Source organism: Oreochromis aureus, linkage group 9 (assembly GCF_013358895.1).
Source record: "Oreochromis aureus strain Israel breed Guangdong linkage group 9, ZZ_aureus, whole genome shotgun sequence".
Lineage (NCBI taxonomy): Eukaryota > Metazoa > Chordata > Actinopteri > Cichliformes > Cichlidae > Oreochromis > Oreochromis aureus.
In genome coordinates, this window is record NC_052950.1 from 3,578,509 (window position 1) to 3,597,499 (window position 18,991).

The 18,991-nt window shown below is 43.7% G+C and overlaps 1 protein-coding gene across 3 annotated transcripts; it reads right to left on the minus strand.

Moving 5' to 3' along the window:
- Nucleotides 1–1,458: 1,458 nt before the first annotated feature.
- zcchc2 (zinc finger, CCHC domain containing 2) lies at nt 1,459–17,867 on the minus strand. Of its 3 annotated transcripts, none has more exons than XM_031754725.2 (14): nt 16,894–17,867; nt 13,636–13,756; nt 13,182–13,252; nt 12,338–12,409; nt 11,423–11,523; nt 9,349–9,452; nt 8,807–8,869; nt 8,058–8,112; nt 7,818–7,941; nt 6,955–7,022; nt 6,731–6,798; nt 5,422–5,514; nt 3,863–5,344; nt 1,459–2,392 (listed from the first exon to the last, which is right to left on the minus strand). In XM_031754725.2, exons 1-14 carry the CDS (start codon nt 17,683–17,685, stop codon nt 2,331–2,333), a joined length of 3,276 nt encoding a protein of 1,091 aa, XP_031610585.1. In that variant the 5' UTR covers nt 17,686–17,867; the 3' UTR covers nt 1,459–2,330. The 3 variants fall into 3 exon arrangements, with proteins under 3 accessions (XP_031610585.1, XP_031610593.1, XP_031610583.1); XM_031754733.2 differs by having other exon boundaries at nt 3,863–5,338; nt 7,818–7,944; XM_031754723.2 differs by having other exon boundaries at nt 7,818–7,944.
- Nucleotides 17,868–18,991: the final 1,124 nt, after the last annotated feature.

The following is an 18,991-nucleotide window of genomic DNA, read 5'->3' on the forward strand; positions in this document are numbered from 1 at the left end:
TTGCTTGCTTGCAGGCACAGACAGTAAAGACTGATGTGAAAAGTGAACCCAGTGCAGCCTTCAACCTGCAGTGTTATTTTCAATGGCCATCGGGGGGCGACCACTGTGGTTATCGGGTCTTCCTCAGTTGTATCACCGACAGGTCATTAGTCAAGCTGTTTCAGATCCTCCTCACCTGCCTCATTGGTTTCAAGGTAGGAACGGCAAAAACGCTCAGTTCGAGGCCCCGTAGCAAACGTCACTAACCAGTGGGTGATATCACAGTGGCTCGGCCCATTGTGTACACCGTCTATGCCACAAGTTGTAGTTATCAGCTAAAACATAAGGGAACAGCGACAGACAAATTCCATTATAAACTAAAAACACAGAAAAATCTTAGATCCTCCTTAAAAACCTTAACATTGAGTTATGAATTAAGCCACCTTTAATTAGACTTATATTCTACATGATCAACAATTAATTGATGTACTCTCAAACACTTTGGGCCTCCATATTCACACCCTGCCTTCTTTAATCTGTGTCACAAATAACCTCAGCAGAACATTCATCGCTTTAAATCTGCTGCTCAAGCTTTTCCACATCAAAATAACTAAAGTTCACCTTAAAATACTCAGAAATCAAAACTATAGATCTTTTCAATTGATTCAATCAAATCCAGAAAGTGTCAGGTGTCTGTGACAGTGTTGAGATCCACTGGAGTTCAGCCTGTAAATGTCAGAGGCTGGACCCACCCAGTCTGTGTGCTTTACAAATCAGGCAGTTTCCACTTCACAGCTTCTGCCAACACCACGAATGCTTCATGGGAACGCTGTATGACACGCTGCACCTTTGTGGCCACATCGCCATTTAGTAGATCAAATTAAAGCTGAAAGTTCAGCTTTAATCTGATGTGGGGGAGAACTTGGTTGAAAGAGGACGAGTTTTGCCTTTCAAACACTCCACTGATAATTGATCTTCCCAGATCAGTGATGATTCCAACAGGCCAGTCTATTAAACTGGACCCATATTAGATACGTAGTTGCTGCAGTTACACTGGCCCAGGTAAAGTTGGAGAAGGAGCCTGAGGCATTGAGCCAAATAAGTCAGTTAACACTTCTGCTGCTCGACCATGTTTGGTAACACATGGTAGCCAAACTTGAACATGGTTACAGCAGTCAGAGAAAAGGATGTTTCCCAATAATGCAAGTGACCTAAACTTTAATACTAATTAATGCAAAAATGTTGGAGGGGGCTTGGATATGAACTAAACTGAACATGTTTGCCTTTCTGACACAATGAGCCAACACGTTGTGCTTCTCAGTTTGACGCACACTGGAGCCTGGACTTTGCCGAGCACAGACGCTGAAAGGAAAAAGCTACTAAGGTTTAAGGTTTTTTTAAGGGAAAAATAAATAAGACCGAGCAACATGGTGAGGACCAAACGTGTCATCTGGAACAGAACTGGTCTGACTCATTACCTGGAATCCCAGTTTTATTTCTACAGTATGTCGCTTCAACTTTTTCGCTGTTAGCCATAAAAATCGGTTCTACACCTGAAACAACGTTTTACATAAAATACTCATTAGTTTGCCAATTCATGCAGATTTCAAATGAACACCACTAAACGTGTATCCGGTGCAGAATGTTGTAGTCGCTCCTGCTTCTCTATAGTGCATCTGACCAAGTAAAATAACTTTAAAAAATGGAAAACAATAAGAAAATTAAATTACAAAGCAGCAGCAATTACCCTTCAACTAAAAACACACCAAGTGGCAAAAATGCATGAGAGCCGTCCACTCTGAATCAGATTCCTTTTTAAACGTACATTCAAAAACCTTACAGCAAAATTGAAAACAAAATCAATCTTTGATTTGTAATCTTTGAAAACTGCTGTACAATAAAATCGTGAACAGTTAGGAAAAAGGCATAAATACGCTCTCTCTTAGAAATAAGTGTTTAAGAAGCTCCCAGTCGAGACCGAAGGCTCCGCATTAATGTTAAAACTAAATATCCTCAAAATAGCTTTCACTTCCTAAGAATTAATAAGTTAATCATTTCCGACCCTCAGTGCAAAAATATCAAAAACCAACTGAAAGGGGGTGGGGCTTCGAGTCACATGGACAGTTTGTGTGTGCAATGAGTGACAGTGAGTAAACCCCACGGGAGGAAGATTTTCCCAGGCACGAGTACTCAGGTTTTGTCCACGGAGCCCTTGGCAGGTCGGTCCTGTTCAGAGGATGTGGTGGCGAACGCAGAAGCTTAATCACGCTGCTCACAAGCAGCTCCCAGGGAAGAGGCTGCTGCCATGGAAACGAGGTCGCAGGAACTTCTCTCCATCCTCCTCGTGTTCTTCAGTCAGCGTTGTCAGGGCCGTCTGAGATGTGGGACGGTGCGTACTTTAACCGGAACCCACCTGTGACACACAAACACGCAAACATCAGCTCGCAGTGGTTCATCACAGCACAACTACATGACAGGTTTGATCGCTACGGAGGCTCAAGTCAGGACCAGCAGTGCTCAATGATGCCGAGCATGTTTGGTGAAGAACAAACAGAGAAAGAAAACACTGCTATTTCACGGCCGTGCTTCATGTTTGTGTTATGACTGGTTCGACAAACCCCTACGGCCCACACACATTTATTTTGTGCACATTACTCTACCAGTGAGGAAGAACAACTGCAACTGTTTCCAAACACATGTTAACCTGTTTAAAACCAATCACAGCCATAAAGTGTGAGCTGGTAATACTGATGATTACAGATTTGTATACAGTAGTGTGATTTATACCAATACAGCATAAATGTGTTTTCGTAACTGCAACACACTACAGGAAGCTGTGCGGGCAGTATCGCCTATATCACCTGCCAAGACTGCAGACACACTAATGCAAAAGAACACAGCGCTAATGGCAAAACAGGAGGATGGAAGCAAATGGAAACTTGGATTGTGGGAAAAAAATGAAGCGTATCACAGAAAACAAAGTTAAATGCAGAGCTTTCATTCCACAACAGCATCACTGCAGCGCACGAGCATTTCAAATGCCGGCACCCTGGAGCTGTGACGCCAACTCTGAATGGGTCCCTGTTGATCCCTTTTATTTATTTCACTTGTGTTTTGATGGTCCTGTTGTTGGTAAAAACACATTTGATTATTGCGTTTCTTGAGTCATTAATTTGCCGTGGGAAAAGACAACGGGGCGATATTCATAAGTGGGCAGAGAACAGGAGGTTTACCCACAGAAGTGGAGATTAGTCGACTACCAAAATAATCTTTAGTTGCAGCCCTAGTTGCCATCAGCCTGTCCTACCCAAACCTGCTCCTGTGGAAACATCGAGGCAAAAGCGCAAGATAAACAAAAATCCTACACTGCCTCGTTTGTGTTATTGCATTCAAAAGACCTTCAGAAAACTTGACCTTTGACCTTGAGGTCAAGGTCACTGAGATTTGAACTCGTCCAAGAGTACTTGGACCCACAGTATCAGTGAGAAATCCCACATCACCTCGTTCTCGAGTAATCACGTACACCGACTTTGGCGTCCATGCTGCCATCAACCTTTTATGGCTGATAAATGTACTTGTTTGTATTCAGCTATTACTTTCATTTTAACAAAGGAGGTGACACTGCTGTGTTTCACACAACATGACGTACCCATACCCAGCTCCACCTACATACCAACACAGACGTTCTGACACTTCGAGCTGCATCTCACTGCAATAATATGACAGACGCAGCTTCTTCTGACCATATCTAAAAGCACATGGTGTGAACCATGCACAGCTGAGTGAGAACAGTTACAAATATACTTCCTGTGGAGGATCAGCACTGCCTTCTAGTCATTGCTGAAAGTTAGATTTGCAAAAGTGTTGGGTGTAGCTGCATTACCTTGCTGTGTGGAGTCAATGGAGGGCTGGTTGCATTCGTGAGCAAAGTGGCCGCTCACACCGCAGTTATAACAGGACACGTTCCCGTTCTTCTTATTGACGCCACCTCCCCCCAACAGAGAGGGAGGCAGCATCCCCAGGGGAGGGTACACATGCTGGTAGACATGGTGGCAGAACGATGTGTTTGGAGCCATCGGCTGCTGGAGGCTGTAGCTGGCGGCGGCTACCACTGCTGTAGCCTGCGTGGCCAGCATGTGCGATGGAACCTCTGCGTGACTTTGGGTGTGAGTGTTAAGGTAAGGGGGTGGATGTGCTGGAGGAGCGCTGGGGAAGTAAGGGGGCAGGGAGGTGGGTCCGTTGGCCTGGTGAGGAGGGTGAGCCTGGGTGAGGTAGCTGTTATTGCACAGGCTTGTGATCTGGAAGAGCGGTGGAGGAACACTGAACATCTGGTGCGCTGCTGCCATCTGGTGGCCAGGGAAGAATAAAGGCGTCTGACCGGAGGCGACGCTCGCACTGCTGCTTCGGCTGCCGCAGTTATTGTGACAGCCGCACATCCCGCAGCCCATTGGCGGCTGCTGCTGCGGTGCTGCTGGCTGCTGGGTCTGCTGGAGAGTGAGAGGGCTACCAGGAGCGACCGGGGTGCTTCCACTGGAAGCACTGCTGTTACTGTAGGATGTACAGTCGCTGTGTGCTATGCTGTGTGTAAGTGCTGGGCTGGAGCTTGGAGCAGGTCCAGGGGTGTGTGTGGGCACAGCTGGGGGAACAGCAGCTTGTACTTGTCCAGGGGATTGAACAGGGGTCACAGGTGCCCCCAGAGTTGGCATTGGGACGGGGGGCAGGGTGTAGGGAGAAGGCAGGGCAGACGGTAAGCCTGGGCGCTTGCTTTGCGATGTCTCCACATGTGGTAGAGAAGAGGCCAGGCCCGGGCTGACATTGGCTGGGTCTTGGCAGGTTAGTATCGGAGAAGACATGACGCTGATGGGTCTGATTGGACCCTGGTGTGAAACCTGCGGTGCAGCAGGTGAAGAGCCACTCCCCAGCACTCCGTCAGTGCCACCCTGGCTGTGAGACAAAGCTGTTTTGAAGCCCTGGACCAAAGGCTGCATAGCAGAACTTCCTGCAGGATGCAGTCCAGTAGGTGGAATCCCAAAGGTTTGGACAACATCCCTCTTCTCCGGGTCGTCCACAATTCCAGAGACGGCTGGAGGCAGTGTGGGCATCGGAATCATTAGCGGCCCTGATGAGGGCTTTCCCTCTGGAACCAGGCTCTGGCCAGGAAGTGAACCCAATGGGAGCCCAGCATCTGCAGCTCCATTGGGGAGTATGTAGCTCACATTATGCATGAAGGAAATATGTGGGAAGTCTGCTCTCCCCTCCAGGCTGCTGAAGGAGGCCTCCGCCAGCACAGCAGAATCAGTCTGGCCGGTGAAGAACATGTCAGAGCCCGGTCCTTTACAGAGATCATCACAGGGGCTATCTGTATCTGACAGAGGACAACAATGTCATTGCTTATCTTCACAGTGGCTTTATTTAGAAAAAGGGCGTGTGTGATTGTTTTACCTTTGTTGGGTTCATCCTCACTTTCCAGGCTCTCTGGTCCTCGGTGCTGTGGGCTGGATGGGGAGCTGCAGCTTTCTGATGATGAACCGCCATCTGCAACAACAACGGGTGTCAAAACAAAAGCCAACCAGCGTCCATCTAGTGTGTATGCAACACGAAACACAGCACATGATTGTTAACGTGTCCTTTACGATGAGACAAGATTTACTGATGAGTTTATTAAACTAGTGACTGAGACTCTGCTTCAGCTGCAATTCATGAGTAACTCCAGCCTATAAGAGACGGCGTTAATATCAGTCGTTTCCTGGAACTATACCTTCATTTACTGTCTACTAATACCATACCATGCAAGCAACCACTAGGGCCATGTCACATGATAATGCCCATGATAATACCGGAAAATTATTAGGCAACAGATAAAAGATGTTATATTGCAGTATCACTGCTATAGCAATTCCATGTGTTTACATTCCCTGGTGCACAACAGCGAGACAAGCCTGAACATGTCAGAGAGAGACAGCCTCTGATGCAGTGTTGCCTCCTCAGTAAGGAAAACAGCTATTGGCTGTCCTAAAAGTCGCTAAATGAGGTCATCGCCTAATTTGCATAACTGGTCATGCTTATGTTAAAAAAAAAAAAAAAAACACCCTAGATGCATTTAGAATATATTTAGAACTACACATGAAATTCTTTTAAAAATTGTTTTTTTTAATGTCACAATTCCAACCCACCTCCTTTATCCAGGCTTGGTACTGGCAAAAGTGACCTGAAACAGGCACTCTGTCAGAGTTACTTTGTGTGTTTAAGTAGTTTTAAACCTTCTGATCCACAAAAAGTAACAGTAAAAGAAGAACTGACTGCGTTACAGTCAGGGTGGGAGCAGCGACTTTGCTCATGCGTGATTCATTTGCGGTTTGGGCGCGTAGGGGTCAGCATCTCCTGCTCTGACAGCAGTAGACTGCTACATGAGAACGATCCGCCGCCTGTGAGCGCTTTGGCACGGGCGAGGTGCCCACGGCAGCACCCGCTGCTTGTTGAGAGTAACAGCGATACGTGCTTTCACGTCAAAAAGTGGTCATAAGTCTGACTAATAACAACAACAAAAGTTGCCAGATTTGTCGCTAGTCGCTTTTTAGAAAAGAAAGAAAAAAGTCGCTAAGGGGGTCTGAAAACTCACTAAATATAACGATAAAGTCGCTAAGTTGGCAACACTGCTCTGATGGACAGGAGCTTAAAGGAGCTACTTCAAAAGCATTCAACAAAGCACAGTCCTGTTGAAGTACACTGCCCAGTCCTAGCAGCTGCTTACCTTTCCTCGGGGCTGCTACCAAACACCCGTTGGACACAAAGGTAACAGACTTGCACTTCACCTTGTCTCTGAAAACAGGAACACATGGGAGACCAGAGGATTCATGTTAACACAGATGCAGTACACCAACACACAGACTGACAGTGCCAGAGTCTACTGACGGCTCAAACGTGTGTCACACAGGGTAAACATGGAGCCTCTTTTAGCTCGTGAAGCAGACATACCCTTCTGTGGGCAGCACTCTGCTCTTGGTTTTGGTGGATGGGTGGCTTCTCTTGTCTGTGTCCTGGTGCTGTAAGAAAGCGAGGAGTCATTAACATTCAGCTCACAGCTCCCCTGGAATGACTCGATTTGCCATTAATCACTTTCAGCTGTTCAGCTAACAGCGTATTAGGGAATCCCTACCAATTTACACAAATACTACACAGAGCTGGAGCATGAGTTAAAAAACAAAAAACAAAAAAATAGATGATTTGAAAGGCAAAAAAATAAAAGAAAAACAACCCTCTGTAACACCAATTTACACTGAGAAAAGGATTCTGAGGAATCAATCCCATCCAGGGCTCTGAAATAAATTGGTTATGACTGAGTGAGAGGAAGAATGTGCTTTGTCAGCAGATTGTCCTCCACCTCTTACAGTGTTTGAGCATGTTAGTGAGATAGCACAGAGCACTCCCCTTCACGTGGCACGTCCAATCAGACACACAGGAGCAGCTGGGTTAATGCAATTATAGCGGCCTTCAAACGTCTGCAGCCCATAATGATTAACTGAGCGTTGGTGAAATGGTGCTCACTTTGAACTGTGCTCCTGAGCTTTACTCACAGGACTGAACCAAGGTGCATTCATGTAAAGGAGCTACTTTTGATAGCGGCTGGTGCAGCGATGAGCTTACCTACTGCACAAAAGGAGCAGATTGCAGCACAGCAAGCCACCATTTCTACAATACTCGTGCCAGTGTTACCAATCATATGACTGCTGTGTGTCTCAGTGGCACACTGAAGTACTGCTGAGCACGAGTTAGAACTTCTTTAACCAAAACACGTTTCTGTATATGCAAGGCAAAGACAGACTGGGAAATAACCCGACCTGTTCGGCTTCCTGGCTACTTCGCGGTGCGCAGCTCTTCTTTCTCCTCTCTGCAGGCCCATTGAGCTCTGCAGCATGTCCTCCCCTGTGAGGGTCCACCTGGGAGCCTTTGGCACTAGACAGACTGCTGAGAGGAACACGTGTTTTTGGTTAATACGTTTATGTACAGCTTTTTCCTGCTTCACTAACAGTTTTTTAAATTCTGGAGACAAATAGTGTTGAAGCAGAGATTATACTCACAGCTGACATGGACTCTTGGACCCGTGCTTTTTCTTGTGTCCCTGTAGATACGACTCTAGATTTCACAGGGTTTAAAAAAAAAGAAAAAGTCAATGATGGAGGCGCTCATCCAGCTCATTGTTCATTACAATTCACACATTATTACCCATCAAATGACAAATGTGAGCTTGAGCACAACTAGTGTTAAGCACAGTAGGTGACCACTGTGTGCAAGTTTGATTACATTCTGACAAAGGAGAAGCAATTCATGTGCACTGTTAGCATTGGCTGTAGGACCAAAGATTCGAAATTCATTTAATACATCATTTTTTTTTTACGGGTGGAAAGAGATACCCCATTTCTCTGTGTCTGTATGGTAAATGGCTTTAAAAATTAAAAATCAAACTGTTCTTTGGGAGGACAAAGCAAATCTTCCAGGATTAACAAGCTTTATGTAAAGTATGAGCAGGACGAGGCCGTGCTGATCTCAGTCCAGCACATGATGGGGCAAATATAGCTGTGAAATATGAGGATTTGAAACAGACTCAGCTTTTCCGACTGACCTCCAAAAATAAACACTAGTAGGACTCGGGCAGCAGCCCTGGTTAGCTGCCCATGCCTTTGTTTTGTCAGTGCCCACAATCACTTCTCAATCAGTGATTTATACAAACTTCCACGCACTTCTCCCCTCATCATTCTGCACTGCCACCAGTATCATTAAAAAACAAAAAACAGAAAAAAGCAAGGACCTGAAAGTTGCTTCTTCTCACCTTCCTCCTGACTGGAGGCATCGGAGCAGTCTCCCTGGTAGGCTGTGCCCAGCTGACAGTTGCCTGTTCAAAAAAACCCCCCCAAAGACACAGAAAAGGTGAAAACCCAGGAATTAAAGCACAAGTGATGAAGGAAAACCACTTTGTTCCATATATCTGATCACTCGAGACCAAAAACTACACATTTGTTGCATTTTATTACTTTCATTACATAAATAAAGAAAATGAACTCAACAGGAAGCCAGAGAAGTACAAAATATAAAATAAACAAATACAAGATTACACAAAATAGTTATTGTTGCTTTCTCTGGCTATTGTAAGGCTACATACATGAACCTGAACTGCTGTGGAGTGACTGTGCTCCCTCTCAAAGGACCAGAGGACATTATGTTGGCGGACATGCGTGTTTCAGTGAGAGGAGGTGAGACCACTGAATCTTCTGCAGGATGCTGCTGCAGCTTAGTATTAATTAACAGCTGACCTTTCAGACAAGTGCATGAACTAACATGAATATCTTCTGAATATGTTGGCCTTATACTCACATCTGCTACAAGTAGGTTTGGCAGCGCAACTGGAATCACAGTTGAAGAAGCTGCAGACCTTTCTGGTCTGCCTGAACAGTGGAGGCGCAGACAGGAACCTCTCTCTACAGGTGAGAACAGGCAGAGAGACAACACGAGTGAAACTCTGTTCATTAACAAACAAAAACAAATTACCCAAGGCTGCTGAGCTAAATTTAGACTTCAGAATGACACCATTACTCTGAACACAAATTCCACCTCTGAGAACGTGTTTGGCAGCTATTTTGAAGCATTATCTAAACAACTATTCATAGAAATAGTCACTAAGACATAAAAACTGCATGCATAGGATGGAGCTGACAATATATCAGTTACATTACATGATTATAAAGTCTTGAAGAATTCACAAAAATATCCATGGACTTTCTTCTGCTTATCAATTTCAAATTTGTGGGAGTGTATGGATCCTTTTCCAGCAGGCACAGGGTGAGAGGCTGGGTACAGTCTGTACCAGGGTTAACACAGCCACACTAATCACCGCCCCACTGTGTGCCCCCAGTCTCATAATGATTGTACCAACCCCCCAGTCCATAAACATTTAACCTATCAGGCATTGTGCAAGTTTTAATGGCCCATAACTGTAGCCGACAGTGAAGCGAAAAGCTTTGCTCCAACACTAGTGAAGCCTCGCCTTATACAAGATGAGACACAATGGAAGCAGCAAAACAGACTGTGATGTAGTCTGAATGTGGGCCGGACTTTGGATGCAAACAAAAACAGTCCAAGCAGATAGGTTTCAGTTTCCCCACTTACTCCACAGTCTCACTTCGTACTAAATGAAACTGGTGGAGAGGCCACACTCACTGTGTGTGTGTGTGTGTGTGTGTGTGTGTGTGTGTGTGTGCGCGTTTGTTATCAGAAATGAAAGGGAAAAAAACAAAACAAAAAAAAACAAACCTCTCAATGGTTGACTATCCATTCAGCCAAGAATGAATACCAGCCCTGTTTAGCATGCCTGACATGTATTACAGGGACACTTACCAAAGCTTTGCAGATAATGGTGAGACCCATTTGACAGATTATCATGTTTAGCTGTGTTTTTTAGGTCAAGGGCCCCCGTTCCCTTTTCCACCCTCCAGTACTGACATGATGGGGGTGACGGTGTTCCAAACACAGCCAGAAGTCATGTTTTGCAGTTTGTCCTGCTGGTTTGTAGCAGCAGCAACAATAACTGACACACAGCACACTGACGGAAACGAAGGTACTTAAAATTCCCACAGAGCTGCTTGTTCAGAGCTATTTTAAGATCAAGCTTTCAAAATAATACAATGATGGTTAGCTAATTATTGTTGTTTACATTTTAAACTGGCTCAATTGATATATAAAGAAAAGACAGACGATGCTGTTCAATTTGCAAAATATGGGCCCATTAGTGTCAAACAGGAGGATTGGAGCACTGTGTGCTTTACAGTCTGACACTAACATGCCCTCCTCATCACGTCGTTTGTCATCATGTCATTGGGACTACATCTTAATCTCTGGTGACATTTTCTCTCCACACATGCACACACACTCCTGAGATAAATAACAGCAGGAAACAGAATCTCATCCAAATGTTCCTTCACTGACCTGGTGTCATTCCATTCAAGTCAACTGAGCGTTTCAAAATGCCACAAAGCTTCTTACTTGTTTTCAAAGTAAACTGTGGCACAGTGAGGAGTATGAATGCATGTCAGATTTTTTACACACAGGAAATGATGCTGAAGAACATCTTTGGGTAAAGCAAGACAGATGTTGACCTCTTATCCTTGGAGAACTCAGAATAACAGAACAAAATGACCACAGTCGCGACTGCGGCAAGTCCTCGGTCAAAGTTGCAGTCCAGTTTCCATGTGATCAGATGTGCGAATGGCAGAAAATGCCAAACAAGATGGAGCCGAAACAAGTTATTTTAACACAAGCTAGCCACAAAAATGCTCAACAAAACTAAATATTCCTCATCAGAAACTGGCCCATCTAGTCAGAGATCAAAAGGAGAATTTGTCCCGCAGCTTTTTAAAGTTTCAGGTGAACAAGTGGGTTAAATGTAAATTACCTGAGGTTCTTCTCCACCTCCCTGCTCTCATACTGGCCCCCCTGGTTCAAAAGACTCAAGATGCTCTTCTCAAAAGACTCTGTACACTGATCCTTAGGAAGCTGCAGAGAAAAAGAAGGAAGGTGAACAACAGGTGGGATGCACTGAAGCATTGTTTGCACATACAAGCGTTCATTACGTGTCTTTAAGAGCTCGACTTCCTTTTTGTGCTAAATAACCAGCTTTGGGTTCAATGGCGTGGACTGAAGCTGCATTACCATAATGACGGTACAGCCTGATCACCTGTGCACAGATTAGTTTCGTACAGAACAATGAATAAAATTTAGTGAAACCTCCCACTGTGAAAATGCTACTTTTTTTAAAACTGGTGCAACATTTGAAATTGGCATCTGGACTCATACAGCTGTTACTGATGGAGGTAAGACCAATCAGAAAGTGGTTCGATTGCCAACGACAACTACTCCAAAGTATCCTCGGCAAGTTTCCCCTGATACAACCGTCAGAGCCAATGTGCAAATGTTACACAAGAAAAACATTTATATGAATGCTTGTAGTAAAAACTGCTGAGTGCGCTCAGTGTAGGAAAAAAAAATATGAGTAATTACCAGTGTATCAGTGCATATCCTATTTACTAATAACACTGCCGTCACTTTGTTCTGCTGATGTGTCTGCTAAAGTTCTGACAGTGAGCCAGCATGCACACCAGCACGACCCTGAAATTCAAGCAGCTAAATTAACTGTACTGATTAAATGTGTTACCTCCAGCTTCGTCCATTTGCCACAATGTCTTTGCATCGTTTATAACAAAGCAGACCTGCACATGTCAGTCACACACTCAGACCGAGACTGACTGTCTGTATGTATGTATGTCTGTATTTTGCAGCTGTTCTGATTTAATATCACTGCTGTGATTACCTTCAGGAGGAAGTTCTCCAGCTCAAAATGGGTTTTGGTCACTTGGCTGAAAGAGGAGTCGGACCAGGTCACCTGAAACAGCAGCAGGACAGTCCATCACTACAAAGACACAAGTACCTAAAACCACCTCACAGAAGGACTACACTACACAAGTTAAAGTTCTGTTTATGAGTGCACTACAAAGATACGTCAGAGCGTCTGTGTCTTGTGCATCAGCAGCTCATGCCAGTCCAAACAGAGCTGCTGTTAGTGCTGCTGGCTTTACTCTCAAAGCTTAGAAAAGCCAACAGGACAGTTAGTCTCTCCTCTCCAATTGTTTAATGATTTTTTCCTCTCTCTGCACATAAGCAACAATCAGGTTACTTTGTTTAGATCTTTATAGAACAGACTTATCAAGGGATAAAGTCACCAGCTGTGACAACCTGCCACTAGCTCAGCACCAACACTGACACGCCATGCAACATTGAAAAGTGGATTTTTCTGAGTGCAACGGCCAAGTAGGTCAAACCAAGTAAAGAAAACACAGGAAACTATCTGGGCGTTATAATAGGCACATAACTGTGTGTGTAACAATAGGGGCACGTGTAAAAGCTGCATTTTTCTTGCATGATCATGTTCACAGCTGCAGGTGTTGGTGGCAGAGCAGAAAGCAAGTCTGTGTATGTGTTATTGAGCAGGTACACCAACAAAATGGCTCATTCTGAACTGTGAATCATGCAAACCTAGTCAAAGAGTAACAGTAAAAATTCAGATTTGTAACTTAACGTCACAGGTCATCTTTAAAGCGCCCTTTTCAGAGACCTTGAACTGAAGCGGTGTCCGAGTGCAGTATGCAGTTACCTACCTCAAAATTGTATTCCTTGTCCGTTCTCTTCCGACAGATGCCCTTAAGCACAATTCCCTCGATATGCACAGCTGCACAAACACAGAGGATACACTAATAATATAGTTTTTCTATAAAAACAGCAACACAGCTAATACTGTCTTCAGACACAGTAGTACAAGTGTATTGAAAGCCTGTTGAATTATGTAAGCCCATACAATATCAGGGTCATTTCAGCACCTGCCATGAAAAATAAGCAACTACAGAAAAATGTGTATTGGCTTTTCTGTGGCTGTACAAAGTGGCAACATAACAAAAACCATTAGTGCCTTAGAAATCATTACAGCAAGAAAAAAAAAAAAAAAGCTACTCATGAAACTCTGACTCTGGGCACATATCAGAGCTGCCAAGATCTCAGTTGCACCTGCAGCAGATAATTGCCATCATGTTCAGTATGTGCAATCTTTCTATTCACCTTCTCTCTGTGTTGCCCTGCGGCTGGACCGTCGGCTCTGGCAAGGTGGATGGGAGGCTGGACACTCTCCTAGCCCAAGCCCTTGAGAGGCCAGGTAATCTCCCTTTTGGCCCATCAGCTCCTGGAAAACAAACACTCAAAGTTAGAAGCATACTAATTCACTGAAAGTACTGCATTTCACAAGATTCACAGTTAGCTATGACATCTCAATTTAAACAACTGCTGTAGACGTGTCTGTAGACATGGGGGTTTGTTTTACTTTTCCCACAATACACAGCTGGAGATCAATGAAAGGGATCTGAATACTATCCCAGGATGTCTGAGTACATTCTTCAGCCTTTTCTACAGACTGTAAGACTAATTGCAGTGACTTTATAACTCACTTCTGGTACACAATGAAATCAACAGCCCAAAAGATATATTAGTCTGTGATAAATTACAAGCCAACAGGAAACATGAGCCCACAGAAATGCAGAGCAAAGAAAGGGAAAAAGGCACATATGCATACATAATACAAATAGTAAAGAAAACAGCCAAGCTACAGCATCCGTCTATGGGTACAAGAAGGGCAAGCAAAGCATAACAGTGTGCCAGTCACAAGGGATGAAACAGAGATTATGTATACACAACAAAACCCCAGAACCCTCCATTTGTTTCCAATCATTCACTTTCTCTATGCGTTTTCCCACATTTGACAGTGGCACAGTCCAGAGACTATTCTTTAAAAAAAAAAAAAAGGCATGAGTGATTTTATTAAGAGCAGTGCATCTTCACCAGGCAGGGTTCTGGCTCACAATGACTTCATCCAGGGACTCGTGGAACAGAAAGCCTTCGAGTCAGAGATACAGACACATATGCTGCTACTAGCATAATGTGACTGGGCTGGACACTAAGTCCCATGACCAAACAACTGGAAACACACTTTGTTCTATTAAGTATCTTACATGGGGAATAGCGACTGCTTAGGTGATTTACAGCATTGCTGATGTAAACTGCTACACATCTCCCACGTGTGTGCATTAGGCAGCAACATACAAGCTCAGATGCTTTAGAGTGGCTGACCAAAACGAGTGAGGGGTTTCTCATGAGTCAGTGGGAAGTTCTCACCCTTCTCACTCTAAAGAGTTTTGCATTCCTCACATGACTTCAGAATAGTTAACTGAGGTTTTGTTCATTCATAAAATACAGCTGAAACAATTGTTCAAGCGACAAAATTATTAAATCGTTTTCTCAATATGGGCCGATGTTATTATGTCCTCCTGTACGCTTCAGTGGAGCCTGTGGTTTGAACTCTGTCCACTTATAACACAAACCTGTGGAACCAGGTTTAATGACTGAAATCAACAGTTTGGACCTATTTGGAATCAAACAAACTAACAACTGCTGTTTGGAGACAAGAGGGACCACCATATTTACACAGAGCTACAGGATGCTCACACCAAGAAACAACTAAATACTACAAAAATGACATTAATATTTCAGTTTCAGTCATTGGGGAGCAAACTGTGAAGCCTGTTAAGCAAAGCAGGGTTACTGAGTTGCTTGGATACTGTTATAGAACAGAGAAACCACTGAAATCTTCAACACATACTGGTGAAGAAAGGTAAAAGTGGATATCACAGTAAACCTGCTTATACAAAATAATATTCAGTTAAACAAAATGTCCTGTCTTTGTATCCAACTTTGTGATGCATTTCTATGTTATATCTTTGAATTATATTAACAAATCTGGAAGTGGATGAGACAAAACGGTAAAAAGCCACCAGTTTAGTTTAATGATTTCAGTCATAAATGGTGTTGATAACAGCCCAAGGAGGGATGCTAAAAAAGTTAAACATTGATAACTCAATATACTTAATTAATGTCATGAAGGAATCACTTAACTTGGCTAGGTTATAATTACACCTTATCCACTTTATAGGAGGTTGTGTTCAGGGGTGAAATTTAAAAATCAGGTGAAGAGAAAAAAAACCAACACTTTTTGCCATTTTTGTTGCCAATAGATGGAGGAAAACCAGATCAAAGGAGCAGGGGTCCTTTGATCAACACTTCACACTGCATCTCTGCTGCTCCCACTGCCTCTGTCAGTGTCTGGTATTGTATACAGTGTCATCAGGTCCCCCAGCAATAATGTGTCAAAAATGTAGTGCTGCTTGCAGGTACATTAGCATTACATTGGCAGTGCTGGTAATGGGAACCTTCTTTCCTTTAAGATTAACATCCACACTGCTCCATGTGAAATGCTTTGGACAAGTGGTTTTACGTGACCTTCCACAGGCATTAGCAGAGAACTACTGAGCAGATACACCCCTTAATGGGGGTTTAGATTTGTTGAGCACTCCAAGCCCTTTTCACCAGAAAAAGTAACCAAAGATGAGTGCTGAAAATGATTTAAAAGTTTTAGCCTGATATGAGATTTGAACCACACTTCCCCAGGTGAAAGCTTTCTGTATCTTTCTTTTAACATGCAATTCTTCCAGTTAACACTACTCATCTTATCAGGCCTGGAAAGACATGGCTGACAAGATGATGAGATACACTTGCAGGGAGTCCATTTCCAACTCATGCTTTTTTATTTATATATATTTTAAAACGTTTTTTTTTTTTTAAAATGACGCCAAAACATGTTACCAATTCCACCTTTCATAGACAATTAAGACCACACCAGCTAACTTATAAAAGGAGTTTTTTGATGGATGGATGGATATTCAGCTGTGTGGTTGGGGTGAAAACCGGCAGACACGAGTGTTGGGGGATCGGCTCTTTATCAAACACCTGCTACAGCACAGAGCCGCTTGGAAAGCGGTCTGTTTGAGAATTAGTGCTGTCAGAGGAACGCTTGGCATTACATCTGAATATAGCTTTAATAAGGGCACCACTTACCCTCCAATAAGCTTGTTAGCGACTTACACTGTAAATGGTAACCCATACAGTTAAACACCAGGCTACAAAACATCTGAGCGTGCGGCGTTAACAGCTGCCCAAACTGTAGCTAACAGCAGGGTAACCGGCTGGCTTTTATGTTAGCAATAGCATAGTATAATGGCAGCTAATGCTAGGAGAACAACGTTTCCTCTGAGCATACTCCACCAGTATTACTCCGACATTATTTTCATGTTACGTAGTTTGAAATACGTGTATCTAACGTTTTTCCCCCCCACTTTAACCAATTCTGCTGAAGAACACATTTTAAAGTTGGCGAGTTTAACAAGCTAGCTTACGATTTGGATGCGCTAAAGTTGATTTGTTGCTTATTACCGTTGCTTGGACGTTTAATCTACGCTGGCGTTGACGCTTTCCCTCCTCCATAGCCAGCTCTATTTTGTCGAGCAGTTCCCGAACAACTTGGCGTTGGTGGAAGTGGAAGGCTGGGTGCAGGGACGCCATAGTAAAAAGCAGCGCAATCTGCTCCAGAGGTCCTCCGGCTGTGTCGTTTGCAGAGAAGCCGCAGTCTTCTTCTGAACCTCCGTACATATTGTCGGCCTGACACGGCAAGTGAACGTGAGAGTCCCTAAATGGAGGGAGGGGGCACTCGTAATTTTTGCAGAACAAGGCCGGGTTGACATGGCTCAGTATCCGAAAGAGTATTCCAGCACATTCCCTGCTGTCAGACCCGAGGAGGGACAGGCAGACTAGGAGTTTAGACCTGATCACTGGGTCAACCACGTCCGTTAACACTCCCAAATCGCTCGGATTATTTGCTCGAAACTCAAAGTCCCGTAAAACATGGTAATCTTTTCTAGCGAGATCCTCCAAGTAAGATCCTAAAAAACGGAGCTCCAGGGGTTGGCACATATGCAACAGCCCGCACATGAACTCGATACGCTTAGCAGGGTTTAGGTGCAGGCCGAACCACTCAAAGACGCTCTCCTTGTCCAGTTGTGGTGGATACACCGGAGGTCTGGGCGAGTCCCCCAGCTTGTCATACGCCACGGAGGGAGATGCCGCCCCGAGAACATGTTGGTGCTTCGGCCGATCCAATGAATCGTTCTTAGCCGTTTGGTTACCTCCTTCCTCGCCCGTTTTCGTCGGTAGCTTCATTTTCAGCATTATCAGTGCTACGAGAGAGCCTTCAAAGTGTAGACGACGGACCAATATACATTACTGACAACCTAACACCGCCTCGTAATACTGACCGAGAACCGAATATCCGTCGTTTTACCGTGTTATTACTATTAGCTAAGCGTCTGACGCGACGCCACTACAGAAGCCCTTTTCACGAAGTTACATTCTTCTTCTACTCTGCATTAACGGCAGTGTGGCAACTACTGTTAGCTCATTGCTGCCATCGCGCGACTGGTGTTGGAGTTACAGTGGCACAATGAATATTGAATACTGGACTTGAAATACTCAAATGTAAAATCTAATTGCAAACACAAATAGGCCTACTCTAATGCAAAATCAGCGTATTCTGCTACTTAATTTTGTTCGGTGAGATTTCGTGTAGTGCATGAAACACTAAATTAAATTGAGGGCCAGAAAAAGATGTTTAGCGTTGGCAGACACGTTTTGGCAAGTTTTTCTTGGGCACAGCCGACATACTCATCACCTATTTTTAGAGTGATCTTCAGCAATAGTTCTCCACTACAGGTCACTGCATGGGCTCAGGAACACTTCCAGAAATCACTGTCTGTGAACAGTTTGCTGTGCCATCCTCACATCCAGGTTAAAGCTCTATGATGCAGAAAAGAAGCCACACATATGAACATGAAACGCTATGTTATTATGTCCACTATCTTCTCTGGGTCAAAGTACATTTAACAAGAACTGAAGCAAAGTGAGAAACTGCTCTGTGGTGAAACGAACCAACATTAGAAATTCTTTTTGTAAAACATGGAGGCTGATGATTAGTTTTTAAATTCCACTTACTGATGAAACTTTATTGAACTTTATTGAAGTGCTGAATACAAGACTTCATTAAAACACTTCTATTTAAAATATAGGATCACCTCACATTTAAAATTTATCAGCAATCAGAAGGATAAATATTTATTTTAATTAATCTGTATCTGTCCAAATGTGTTCAAACCCTATTTTAGGGGCAAAATATGCTAAAAGGTTAATATCTCCTATACAGATTTTCCAGTTTAAAGCAAAGACCACGAACGATTATTACTGTTCATTGAGGCAAGACTGCCCTCTGGAGGAAACATCTGGAAATTACAAGAGTGGCAGTAACTACCAGCAGCACCTCCCATACAAAAGTGTGACAGCTGCATCCATGTAACTAATGCTGTATGTTGAATCTTGAACTTCAAGCTCATTAATAATGTGTTTGGTAGATATATTTTAACATATTATTTTTTCACTGCTGTGCTCATGTGAATACACATAAATAAAAAAAAATAATAATATT